This window comes from Chlorella variabilis (genome assembly GCF_000147415.1).
Source record: "Chlorella variabilis unplaced genomic scaffold CHLNCscaffold_2, whole genome shotgun sequence".
NCBI lineage: Eukaryota > Viridiplantae > Chlorophyta > Trebouxiophyceae > Chlorellales > Chlorellaceae > Chlorella > Chlorella variabilis.
In genome coordinates, this window is record NW_005435086.1 from 497,478 (window position 1) to 507,014 (window position 9,537).

Below are 9,537 nucleotides of genomic sequence, written 5' to 3' on the forward strand. Positions count from 1 at the left end.
CACTGCCAGAGGGCCCACCTCGGAGTCGGAGTCGGTGCGGAGGTGGCGGTTGAAGAAGGAGGTGGAGGAGTTGAGGAGCTGCCGCAGCTGGTCGCAGTTGGTCAGGTTGCCGTTGTGGATCATGTAGATGCCCAGCGGGGAGTTGACGAAGAAGGGCTGGGCCTCCTGGGCCGAGGCGGAGCCCGCGGTGGGATACCGCACGTGGCCGATGCCCACAGAGCCTGCGGCGGGGCGGGAGGCAGGGGGGGAGCACGGGGGCAGGCAGCACGCGGGCAGGTTTACGGGGGCGGGTGGGGAGAGGGCTTTTGCGCGGGCCCCGGCGGCGGCCGCGTGTCCGCAGGTGGTGCCCGCTGCTGCCAATCCCTTCCAGCCACCTCCAACCTGCCCACGCCCGGCCCGGCACGCAGGCATTGCACCCGCGGCGCGGCAGCCCGGCGCCCACCCTTGAGCGTGTCCAGGCGGCTCTGCTGGCTGAACACATCCTTCACCAGACCGTTGGCCTTGTACTCATAAAACTTGCGCCAGTCGGTGGAAACCATGCCGGCTGCAGGTGGCAGCAGCGGCCGGGAGCGTGCGGGAGGGGGACAGGAAGCAGCACGGTTAGGAGCTGGCGAGGCGGGAGCAGCACGGCACGCAGAGAGGGCAGGCAACACATGGCAACACCAGCACCGGATGCACGCTGCATGCATGCCGGTGCAGAACTGCCTGGGGGCCGCCAGGCGCCAGGCGGATGGGGGCCCCCAGGCGCAGCCATGCAGGCCCCCGTCCGCTCCCCTGCCCCGCATGGGCCGCCGGCCAGCGGTCCAGGCAGGCCTGCCGGCCCGCCACAGGCGCCACGCACCCGAGTCCTGGCCGCGGTGCTGCAGCATGAGCAGGCCCTCATAAATCTCCACATTCGCCTCCCCCTCGTGCTTGAACACGCCGATGATGCCGCACATGCGCGGCGGCGCCCTGCACCGGGACCCAGCTGGGTGTCAGGCAAGCTGCAACGAGGGTGGGCTGGCAACCGACACGCGTCGGCGTGGTGGGGAGCGGAGCGCACGCAGGTGACGGCAGCGGCGCTGAGCAGGCCGCGCCACTGGAACGGCTGCCAGGAGGGCAGCTACACGCGTTGTGTGGCTCGTGCGTGGCACCATCACGCACCTGGCCTGCACGTGGCGGCTGCCGCCGCGCGCCGACTGCTGCACCGCCGACTGCAGCCCGTTGCGGCCCGCCACGTACAGCGTGCTGCTGCCGGCGAGCCTGCACCGCGCCTGGCCCTGCAGCTGCTTCTGCACGCTGGGGCGGGGCGCCGGGGCGGCCCTGTGCCGGGCGCAGGGCTCCCCCAGGGCTGGCACCGCCGCGCCGCCACGGCTGTGCAGCATGCTGAAGCTCATGGTGGCTGTGCCGGGGTGGTGATGACTGAAATTCAGTTGTGGGACGCCTACGCAATAGGAAGAGCTGTCGGCGCTCAAGGCGTGGAGGCGTGACAGGGGGCGGGGGACCTCAAGCAGAGGGCCAACAAAAAGCCCGTGAGGGCTGGCGGGAATGTTTGGCAATGCGCAGCGCCCCGCAACTGCAGGAGGGCCCTTCAAGCAGGACAGCCGGTACGAATGCTCGGGAGGGTTTGCCGCGCTCTAACCCGCGGCCGGCGTGTTGCCTGATCGCAGGCATTCAAACGACCAACGCTTGCAGCTTGACCTGTCCAACCCTGAAGCCCTGCCCTGGGACCCACATTGCCTGTGCTGATCGGCGGCCCAGGACCCCCCCAGTGGGCGCACCCGACGCTGCAGGGGTGTTTGGCTAGGCGCGAGGCGGCGGGGCTCGGCACGAGATGTGTGGGCCAACTGGTGAGCGCTCTGCTGGGGCTTTGGGCGTCCCAGGCCGCTAGCAGCAGGGCCGTCACCAGCGGTGGCACAGGACGGCGGCGCAGCGCGCCCGGGGCCCTGGGGGAGAGCCAGCGCCTTGCCCTGCCACCCCCGTCGCCTGTCACAACCCCTGCCGCCGCACCCTTGCAGGCTCCTCCTTCTGCCTGGGCCTCAGTGTCTTTGCCGTCCTCTTCCTGTCGGTGCTGGCCAGCCTCATCAATAATGGCTACCCGTATGCAGGTGCGGCAGGGGACGCTGCCGTTGCCCCGCCCCGCCCTGTCGGCTTGCCTCGCCAGGCTGTGGTGGGCCGCTGCTGCTCAGCCTGCTGCTCAGCCTGCTGCCGGCCGGCCACGCCGCGCGTGCTGCCGCTGACCGCCTGCCGCGTTTTTGTGTGCCGCCGCCCCGCAGGCGAGTGGTTTGAGCCCAAGGCCGAGCCGGGGGAAGAGGTGGAACCGCTAGGGGAGCAGCGAGAGACGGCGGTGGGCAACCTGTGGGTGGCTGTGGGCATCTACGCAGGGCTGGCGGTGGTGTCGGGAGTGGCGGTGTGCGTGCACAAGGTGCGGGGCAACCTCTGATGAACCTCCCAGCCAGCCGCCGCCCATGGCAGAGGCGGCGTGCAGCCGCCTCCCCGGCACTGACCTCCCAACACTTACACTGTAGCACCATGCCGCTTGTTGCGTGTGATATATGCTCCCTGGCAATGTAACCATTTTGCCCCCACACACAAGCTGCACGCCGGCAGGGGAAGATTGAGAGCAGCCGGGATAGGCTGGGGGTGGGCAGGCAAGCCCTGCCGGCGGCGTACTGTGTTCGACTCCTGCCTCCCCACTTCCAGCAGCACTCCCAAGCAGTAAGGAGGCCCCGAGCCACCACACGGGAGAGGGAGATGGTCAGGCACAGGCCCTGCTGGCGCTTTACAAGGGGCGCAAGGCATACGCAGCCAATGATGCCCAGCAACGGAAGCTGGGGGCCCGGGGTGTGGCCCAGCACGGCCCTCCCACCAGCCGCCCAAGCCCGGCTCCGGCCGAAGCTCACTCCCGCCGCTTCTTCTGCCGCTGCGCCTGCGCCGCCTCTGCCACGCCCTCCAGCGCCTCCTCGCCTCGGTACTTGGCCGCTGCAGGGAGGGCCAGAGAGAGACGGTGAGGGGACAGAGGGGAAGGGCGAGGCATGGGCAGCCACCGGCGCCACCCGCCCAGTGCAGAGCCTCTACCTGGGCCAAACCGCAACACACCTGTGTCCTCCAGCCCAGCCCTCCCCCACCGGAAGCAGTACAACAAACCAGCGCAGCCCCGCTGCTGCTGCCGGGCCAGCCCGGGCCAGCCTGGCCGGCATGCTCAATCGCATGCTACCCACCTGTCTTGGCCCGCAGCTCATCCAGCCCTCCCTCCTCCTCGGCCCATTCCAGCACCAGGCGGCGGCCATACAGGTGCGCCCCCTGCACCGCCTCCATCGCGTTGCGTGCCTCCTGCTTGGTGGCAAAGTCCACAAACGCAAAGCCCCTGCAGCCAGGGAGGCAGCGCAGCGGCGGCGGGGAGGTTGCGGGGCGGCAGCGAGGGGCCTGAGCAGCGCATCGGGCGGGCGGGTGGCGGGGGGAGGCGCCGCCGCAGGAGCCGCGCGGGCAGCCATGGGGCAGCCGCGGCAGGCGGGTCTCCTGTGCAGCACAGCACACACACGCTGCCAGCACAGCACACACACTCAAGGCCCGCGGCCGCCGGCCCGCCCTCACCTGTGCGTGCCGTCAAACTTGCGCGGCAGGCGGCAGCTGTTGACGTGTCCAAAGGGCGTGAACAGCCCCATGATGTCCTTGCGGGTGGCCTCAAAGGCCACGTTGCGCACCACCACCTTGCAGGTATCCGGCAGTACCGCCGCACCGCCGGTACTGCCGGTACCGTCCGCCTTGCGCTTGCCCGCGCCGGCCTCGCCCGCCGCGCCGCCCGGCCGGCTGGTGGACAGCTGCAGCACCAGCTTGTGGCCGTCCAGGGCGGTGCCCTGCAGCGCCTTGACAGCCGCCTTGGCCGCCGCATCGCTGCTGCACTCCACAAAGCCAAAGCCGGCCGACAGCAGCTTGCCGTCGGGGCCCTTGCGCTTGGCCACCTTGACCGCCCGCACGGCGCCGCCTGCAGGCACAGACGGTATAGCAGCAGCAGCAGCCAGGGAGGATGGTCAGGGCCGAGAGCAGGGGCTGCCACAGAGGCAGTGGGGTGGAGGCTGCAGGGGCTCCTGTAGGTTTAGAGGCTTAGTCCAGCGCGCAGCTGCTACGCCTGTCCCTCGGCCAGTCAGCCAGACATTCCCAGTCTTCTTCTTCTCCTGAACAACGCCAGAGCAAGGCGCTCGGCCCTGCGGCAGCCCGTGCACGCCCCTGCCAGGCACCCAGCGGTGCCCGGCGCCCACCTGCTGCCGACACTGCAGCATCAAAGTGCGCCTTGAGGGCCGCGTCTTCTGTGGCCCATGCCAGGTTTTTGACGAAGATGGAGCTGCTTTCCACCTCCTCCGCCTGCGCCTCTGCCACCCCGGTCAGCAGCTCCCCTGCAGCCTTGCCAGCACTGCCCTTGCCCGCCTTGCCCGCTTTGCCTGCCGGCGCCGCAGCAGCGGCAGCGGCAGCGGGGGCAGCGGCAGGGGTGCCCGCGGCGGGGCGGGGCGGCGGCGGGGTGGAGAAGATGGTCCTGGGCGCCCACTCAAGGTACAGCGGTACATGCTGGTACCGCTTGTATGCCAGCGCCTTGAACGCGCGGCGCGCATCCTGCAGAGGAGGTACAAGGTGGGGAGGGGTGGAGGGCAGGGCCAGCAGGGAGAAAGACAGAGATAGAGGTAGAGGAAGGGCAAGGGCAAGGTGCCGAGGAGGTGGCTGTCCCGGCCAGGCCGCTCACAGCCCACACACACCCGCACCAGCAACACCAGCAGTGTGCCAGCCCACCCCAGCACACACACCCCACCTGAGCCTCCAGGTACTCAACAAGCGCCAGCGTGCGGGTGGGCGGCAGCACCAGCCGCCCCAGCGCGCCTGCACACCCGGGGCAGCACGCACAGGAATCAAAGGCAGCCGGGTGGGGGCACCCCTCGCCACCGCCCCTCAACCACGCAGCCCCACTGCCACGAACAGCAACACAAAAAAGCGCAGCACCATGCCACAGACAGCCGCCGCCATGAAGCACATGCTCGTGCCCAGAAGCCCCGCCAACACCACCAGCACCACTAACAACAGCCCACCTATGGTCCCAAACAACGCCTCCAGCTCCTCTAGTGAAGCGGTGAAGGGCAGGTTCTTCACCACCAGCACCCGGTCGCTGCGCGCCACGCCGCGGCTGGCCGCCGCCTTGCCGCCCGCCGCCGCGGCCGCCTCCAGCGCCGCCACATCGGCGCCTGCACACGCGGATGGGGTGGGGAGGGTGGGGGCCGCGCGGACGCGTGCAGGGGCGGTGCTGGGGACGCGCCCTGGGGCCACGCCGGCCCAGCGTACTCCCGCAGGGGCCCCTAGCTTGGCTTGGCTCGCAAGCAGGAAGCCCACGTGCGGCGCCGCCACCCACCCGCCTCCCCGAGCGCCCGCTTCGTCTCGGCGATGACCTGCGTCTCTCCCAGCGCCATGCGTACCGCCATGTCACCCGCCTCCCGATCCAGAAGCTCCGCCTTGCTCACGCCTGCGCGCAGGGAGGCAGGGAGGGGGCGACGGCCCGGGTGGCAGAGCGGCGCAGGGGTGAGGGGGAGGTGGAGCAGAGGCCCGAGGGGCTAGTGGCGTCGGCAGGACGGCCAGCGGGCAAACGGGCGAGCAGGCAGGCAGGCGGAAAGGCGAGCGTGCTCCCACAGGCAGACGCGCACAGGGAGCGACTGGCGGCTGGGAGCGGCAGCCCGAGCGCGGCGGCGATGCAGGCCCCCATGGGTGGGCGGGCGGCGGCGGCTCCCCACCATAATGTGCAGCCACTGCGTCTGCCACCGTGTCTGCCCGCATGAAGAGCGTGTTCCAAGCCGATCTGTTGCCGGCGGTGGCCCTAAGAGCCGCCTCCTTCTGCTCCTTGTAGCTGCTGGTGGCGCCGCGCTTGGCGCCGCCGCCGCCCTCGCCCTCGCCCTCGCCCTCGCCCGCCGCCGCTCCCTCGGGCGGTGGCGGCGGCCGCTTGCCGGGCAGGATGTGGATGAGGCGGCCTTGGAAGATGCTGGCATCCAGCTCTGGAGAGAAAGAAAGGCAGCAAGGACAGAGGCAAGATAAGGAAAGCAATGCACTGAGCCCATGGGGCCAGTCTGATCAGGACAGGCCTGCGCTCGCGTCGCGCCACGGCAGTACCGCCGCCCCCTCTCGCCCGCAACCACACCACCACTCGCCGCCAATGCTCTCTCTCTCTCTCTCTCTCTCTCTCTCTCTCCCCCTCTCCCCACCCCTCCCAGCCTCACCGGCGTGCGCCTTGACCGCGTCCTGAGGGTCAGCAAACTGCACCAGGGCAAAGCCCTTGCTCTTCTTGCTGGCTCTGCAGGCAGGGGGGCAGGGGAGCCAGGCAGGCAACTTCAGCTCAGCAACGAATGCGGCATCCCCAAAGCCGCGCCCGCCTGCAGGCGGCCAAACGGCCGCCGCCAGCGGGCGGTCCCAGCATGCCCAGCACGCCCAGCACGCCCAGCGCACCTGTCCAGCACCAGGTGCACCTCCGACACATCCCCATACCCCTCAAACAACGCCTGCAGCTCAGCCTCGGTCGCTGCAGGCGCAGGCGGCCGTGTGCCAGAAGCCGAGTCGGGTCAGCCAGGGGCAGCACACGAGCGGGGCGCCGCCACGCTCCGCGCCCAGCCGCCGGGCATGCACACGGCAGCAGCGCCAGCGCAAGCCAGCCCAGCTGCTCGGCCCACAGCAGCCCCCGGCTTGCCAGCCTCCCTCTGCGCTGTGCTGCTGGGCATGCCAGCCGCGCTGCCCACCTGAGTAGGGCAGGTTCCGCACAAACAGGCGACCGGTGTCGGCAATGTGGGCCTCCTCCTCTGCCTCGGTCACGGCAGGGCCCTGCGCCGTGGCGCCCGCCTGCTGCCGCCCTCCCTCCCCATCCCCATCCCCATCCTCAGCCCAGCCAACAGCCTCCTCGTCTCCCCCCTCGCTGCCCTCGTCCTCGCTGGCATCTGCCACCTCAGCATCTGCCATGTCAGCATCCTCCTCGTCCTGACCCACCCCACCGCCGCCGAAAATGGCGTCCAGCTCTGCATCAGCCGAGCCCGCCGCCTTTTGCCGCTCTCGCTGCCGCTGCTGCTGCCGCCGGGTCGCCGCCGCTGCTGCCTCCTCCTCCTCCTCCTCGCTGCTAACCTCGGCATCTGAGCGAGGCCCTCCCATCTCCTCCTCCTCCTCGCTGCCGCCGCTACTGCTCCCCTCTGCCTCCTCCTCCCCCTCGGACTCCTCCTCGGAGGCAGAGCCCGCTCCCACTGCCGCTGCCGCACCGCCAGCCGCAAAGGCGTCGTCGTCGTCATCAAAGCTGGCCTTGACGCGGCTGCGCAGGTAGTCGAGGTCAGACACCGCGGCATCGCGGACCACCCCATCCTCCGCCTCCTCAACCTCCTCCTCCTCCTCGCTCTCCTCGCCCTCGCTGCTGCTGGGGGTGGCCGCCGCGCCGCCCGCCGCCGCCGGCAGCTCCTCATACTCCTCATCGGAGGCGCTGCCGTCCTCTGCTGCCGCCGCGGCGAGGCCGCCGCCGCGCCGCCGCTGCTGCTGCGGCTGCGACGCAGCGGCGGCCGCCGTCCCAGGCGGCAGCAGGTCATCGTTGGTCCAGATGGCCTGCTTGCTGCGGGGCTGCATGACTTGCAGGAACTCCCGCAGCTTGGGGTCCGCTGCAGGCGGGATGCAGGGCCGGCGGGCGAGCCGGCAGGCCGCCAGTCAGCAACCGGCGCGCCACCCAGGCGGGCAAGAGCGGTGGGGCCGTTGGCGACCGGCCGTGGCGTGGTGCAGCCCTCCCACAGGGCCCTCCCGCAGGCCTGGTGTACGGCACGGCTTGCCGAGCCCCTGATGGCACATCCCTGGGAGCTGGCAGGCAGCAGCGGCCGCGCCCGCCCACCTTCTTCTGGCAGCGGCTCCCGCCCGCGACGCTGCTTCGCCTTGCCCTTGGCGCCCTCGCCGAGTGGGACGTCGTTGGCGCCTGTCTGCGGCGGCGCGGTCAGCCGCTTGTGTGCGCTGGTGCCCTCTGTGTACTTGCTCCACGCGCGCGGCGCCTCCCCGCTGCCAAACTTGTAAGCAAACTGCAGGCCGGCGAGGTGGGGGCCGCGGAACAGTTCGGGAACAGTCCTGGCGGGGAGCACTGATTCCGACATCTGACATAAAAACGGCACCCTGCGCTGGCGCCGCTCGCACGATACACACACGGAAGAGCACACATGATGTCCATGGCACACACCCAGCAGCATGCGCACACACACAGCACATACCTCCACCGCCAGCCGCATGGTGTCCATGAAGGATTTGTTGAAGTACCGTACCGCTGCCTCGGCCTCGGCAGGAGTGCGGAAGCCCACAAAGCCGAAGCAGCGCGACTTGCCGTCCCTGCAAGACCCCAGCGCGGGCCGTGAGAAGGCAGGCACGCACAGTGGGCAACCGGGGCGCCGGCGCCCCGCCCGCCGCCGCCGTCCATGCCGCCAGCGGGAGGCATGCATGCGGGCTGGCGGCGCGGCCATCGCCTCCCTCGCACCTGGTGCGCATGACCTTGGCGTCGGTGACCTCTCCCTTGGCCGCAAACTGGTCCCGCAGCCGCCGGTCATCGACATACTTGGGCAGGTTTTTAACGCAGATGCGCGACGTGGGGGGATGCCCCTCCTGCTCATGCTGCTGCTCGGGAGGCGCCTCCGCTGCTGCCTCGCCCGCTGCCACATCCATTGCGGCGGCGGCTGGCTCACGCAGGCTGGCAGGCATACAGATTGGTATTTGATGTTGATGTGAGCTTGCAGAAGCAGCCTGGGCTTGTTTAGCGGCCCCATGCATGCATGTGTTGCCCCCTGATGTGGCACCCTCCCGATTGGGCAACCCCCGCCCCCGCTCGCTCCTGGCAGCCCGCGCGGCGCTCCCCTCCCATACGTGAACTGACCCCATAGAGCCATGTTTGAGGGTTGAGCGGGGCGGAGCGGGGCTGCTTGCACACGTGATGGCATGCACGCTTCAACGCTCCCGCTGTCATCTCACCTCTCTAGCGTCAGAAATACAACTCTTACAAGCCAACCAACACGAACAGAGAGACCGAACAACAGAAATGAACAGGAAATATGAAGCCGCCACAGGCGGCAGCACCTTTCAGCGGAGACGGCAAAGCGTACAAGGCACACTTCTTCAATGGTTCTTGCAATTGCCACCCTTACCGGTTATACAGCCACAGTGCCGCCCACACCGCGCACCATTCTTCTTGCAGCTGCAGTTCCGGGTGCAGGCGCCGCGGCAGCCGCAGCGCACGGCTGCCTTGCCGCCGCCGGGCTGCGCCGCCATCGCCACATTGAGAGACACCACAGGCACTCCTCGCTGCGCCGTGCCGCTGAAGGTCAGCTCGCTGGCCAGGCTGGGTGGCGCCTTAGATAGCCTGCTGGCCTGATGCATACCCTCCACCACTCCAGCTCCGCTCCGCAGCCGGTACATGGTCACGCCAAAGGGCCGCTTGATCTCCACCACGCGGCACACGATGCGGTTGCGGCCCAGCTGCTTGCCCACTTTGCCGCGCTTCGGCGGCAGCAGCAGCACGTCATCGCCCACAGCAAA

The 9,537-nt window shown here is 69.7% G+C and overlaps 4 protein-coding genes across 4 annotated transcripts in view; all 4 read right to left on the reverse strand.

Annotated features, from left to right (window-relative positions):
• The window catches only part of CHLNCDRAFT_137657 (hypothetical protein), a gene marked incomplete at both ends in the record, with an annotated part of 5,037 nt that extends 3,661 nt beyond the window's left edge, over nt 1-1,376 (reverse strand). The window contains 4 exons of the mRNA XM_005851339.1: nt 19-221; nt 443-544; nt 842-951; nt 1,144-1,376. Of these exons, the coding sequence (XP_005851401.1) occupies nt 19-221; nt 443-544; nt 842-951; nt 1,144-1,376 (648 nt within the window). The remainder of the gene's footprint in view (nt 1-18; nt 222-442; nt 545-841; nt 952-1,143) is intronic.
• A 1,825-nt stretch (nt 1,377-3,201) lies between these two features.
• Nucleotides 3,202-6,825, reverse strand: CHLNCDRAFT_7238 (hypothetical protein; the record flags this gene model as incomplete). Its single annotated transcript, XM_005851340.1, has 10 exons — nt 3,202-3,346; nt 3,574-3,964; nt 4,239-4,587; nt 4,781-4,848; nt 5,055-5,149; nt 5,353-5,482; nt 5,748-6,005; nt 6,228-6,301; nt 6,454-6,526; nt 6,741-6,825. Coding segments are annotated over 10 exons (1,668 nt in total), but the record flags the coding sequence as incomplete, so codon positions are not given.
• A 732-nt stretch (nt 6,826-7,557) lies between these two features.
• CHLNCDRAFT_19359 (hypothetical protein) lies at nt 7,558-8,670 on the reverse strand (the record flags this gene model as incomplete). Its single annotated transcript, XM_005851341.1, has 4 exons — nt 7,558-7,634; nt 7,889-8,039; nt 8,226-8,340; nt 8,486-8,670. Coding segments are annotated over 4 exons (528 nt in total), but the record flags the coding sequence as incomplete, so codon positions are not given.
• A 472-nt stretch (nt 8,671-9,142) lies between these two features.
• The window catches only part of CHLNCDRAFT_137660 (expressed protein), a gene marked incomplete at both ends in the record, with an annotated part of 3,033 nt that continues 2,638 nt past the window's right edge, over nt 9,143-9,537 (reverse strand). Inside the window, 2 exons of the mRNA XM_005851342.1 lie at nt 9,143-9,196; nt 9,238-9,498. Of these exons, the coding sequence (XP_005851404.1) occupies nt 9,143-9,196; nt 9,238-9,498 (315 nt within the window). The remainder of the gene's footprint in view (nt 9,197-9,237; nt 9,499-9,537) is intronic.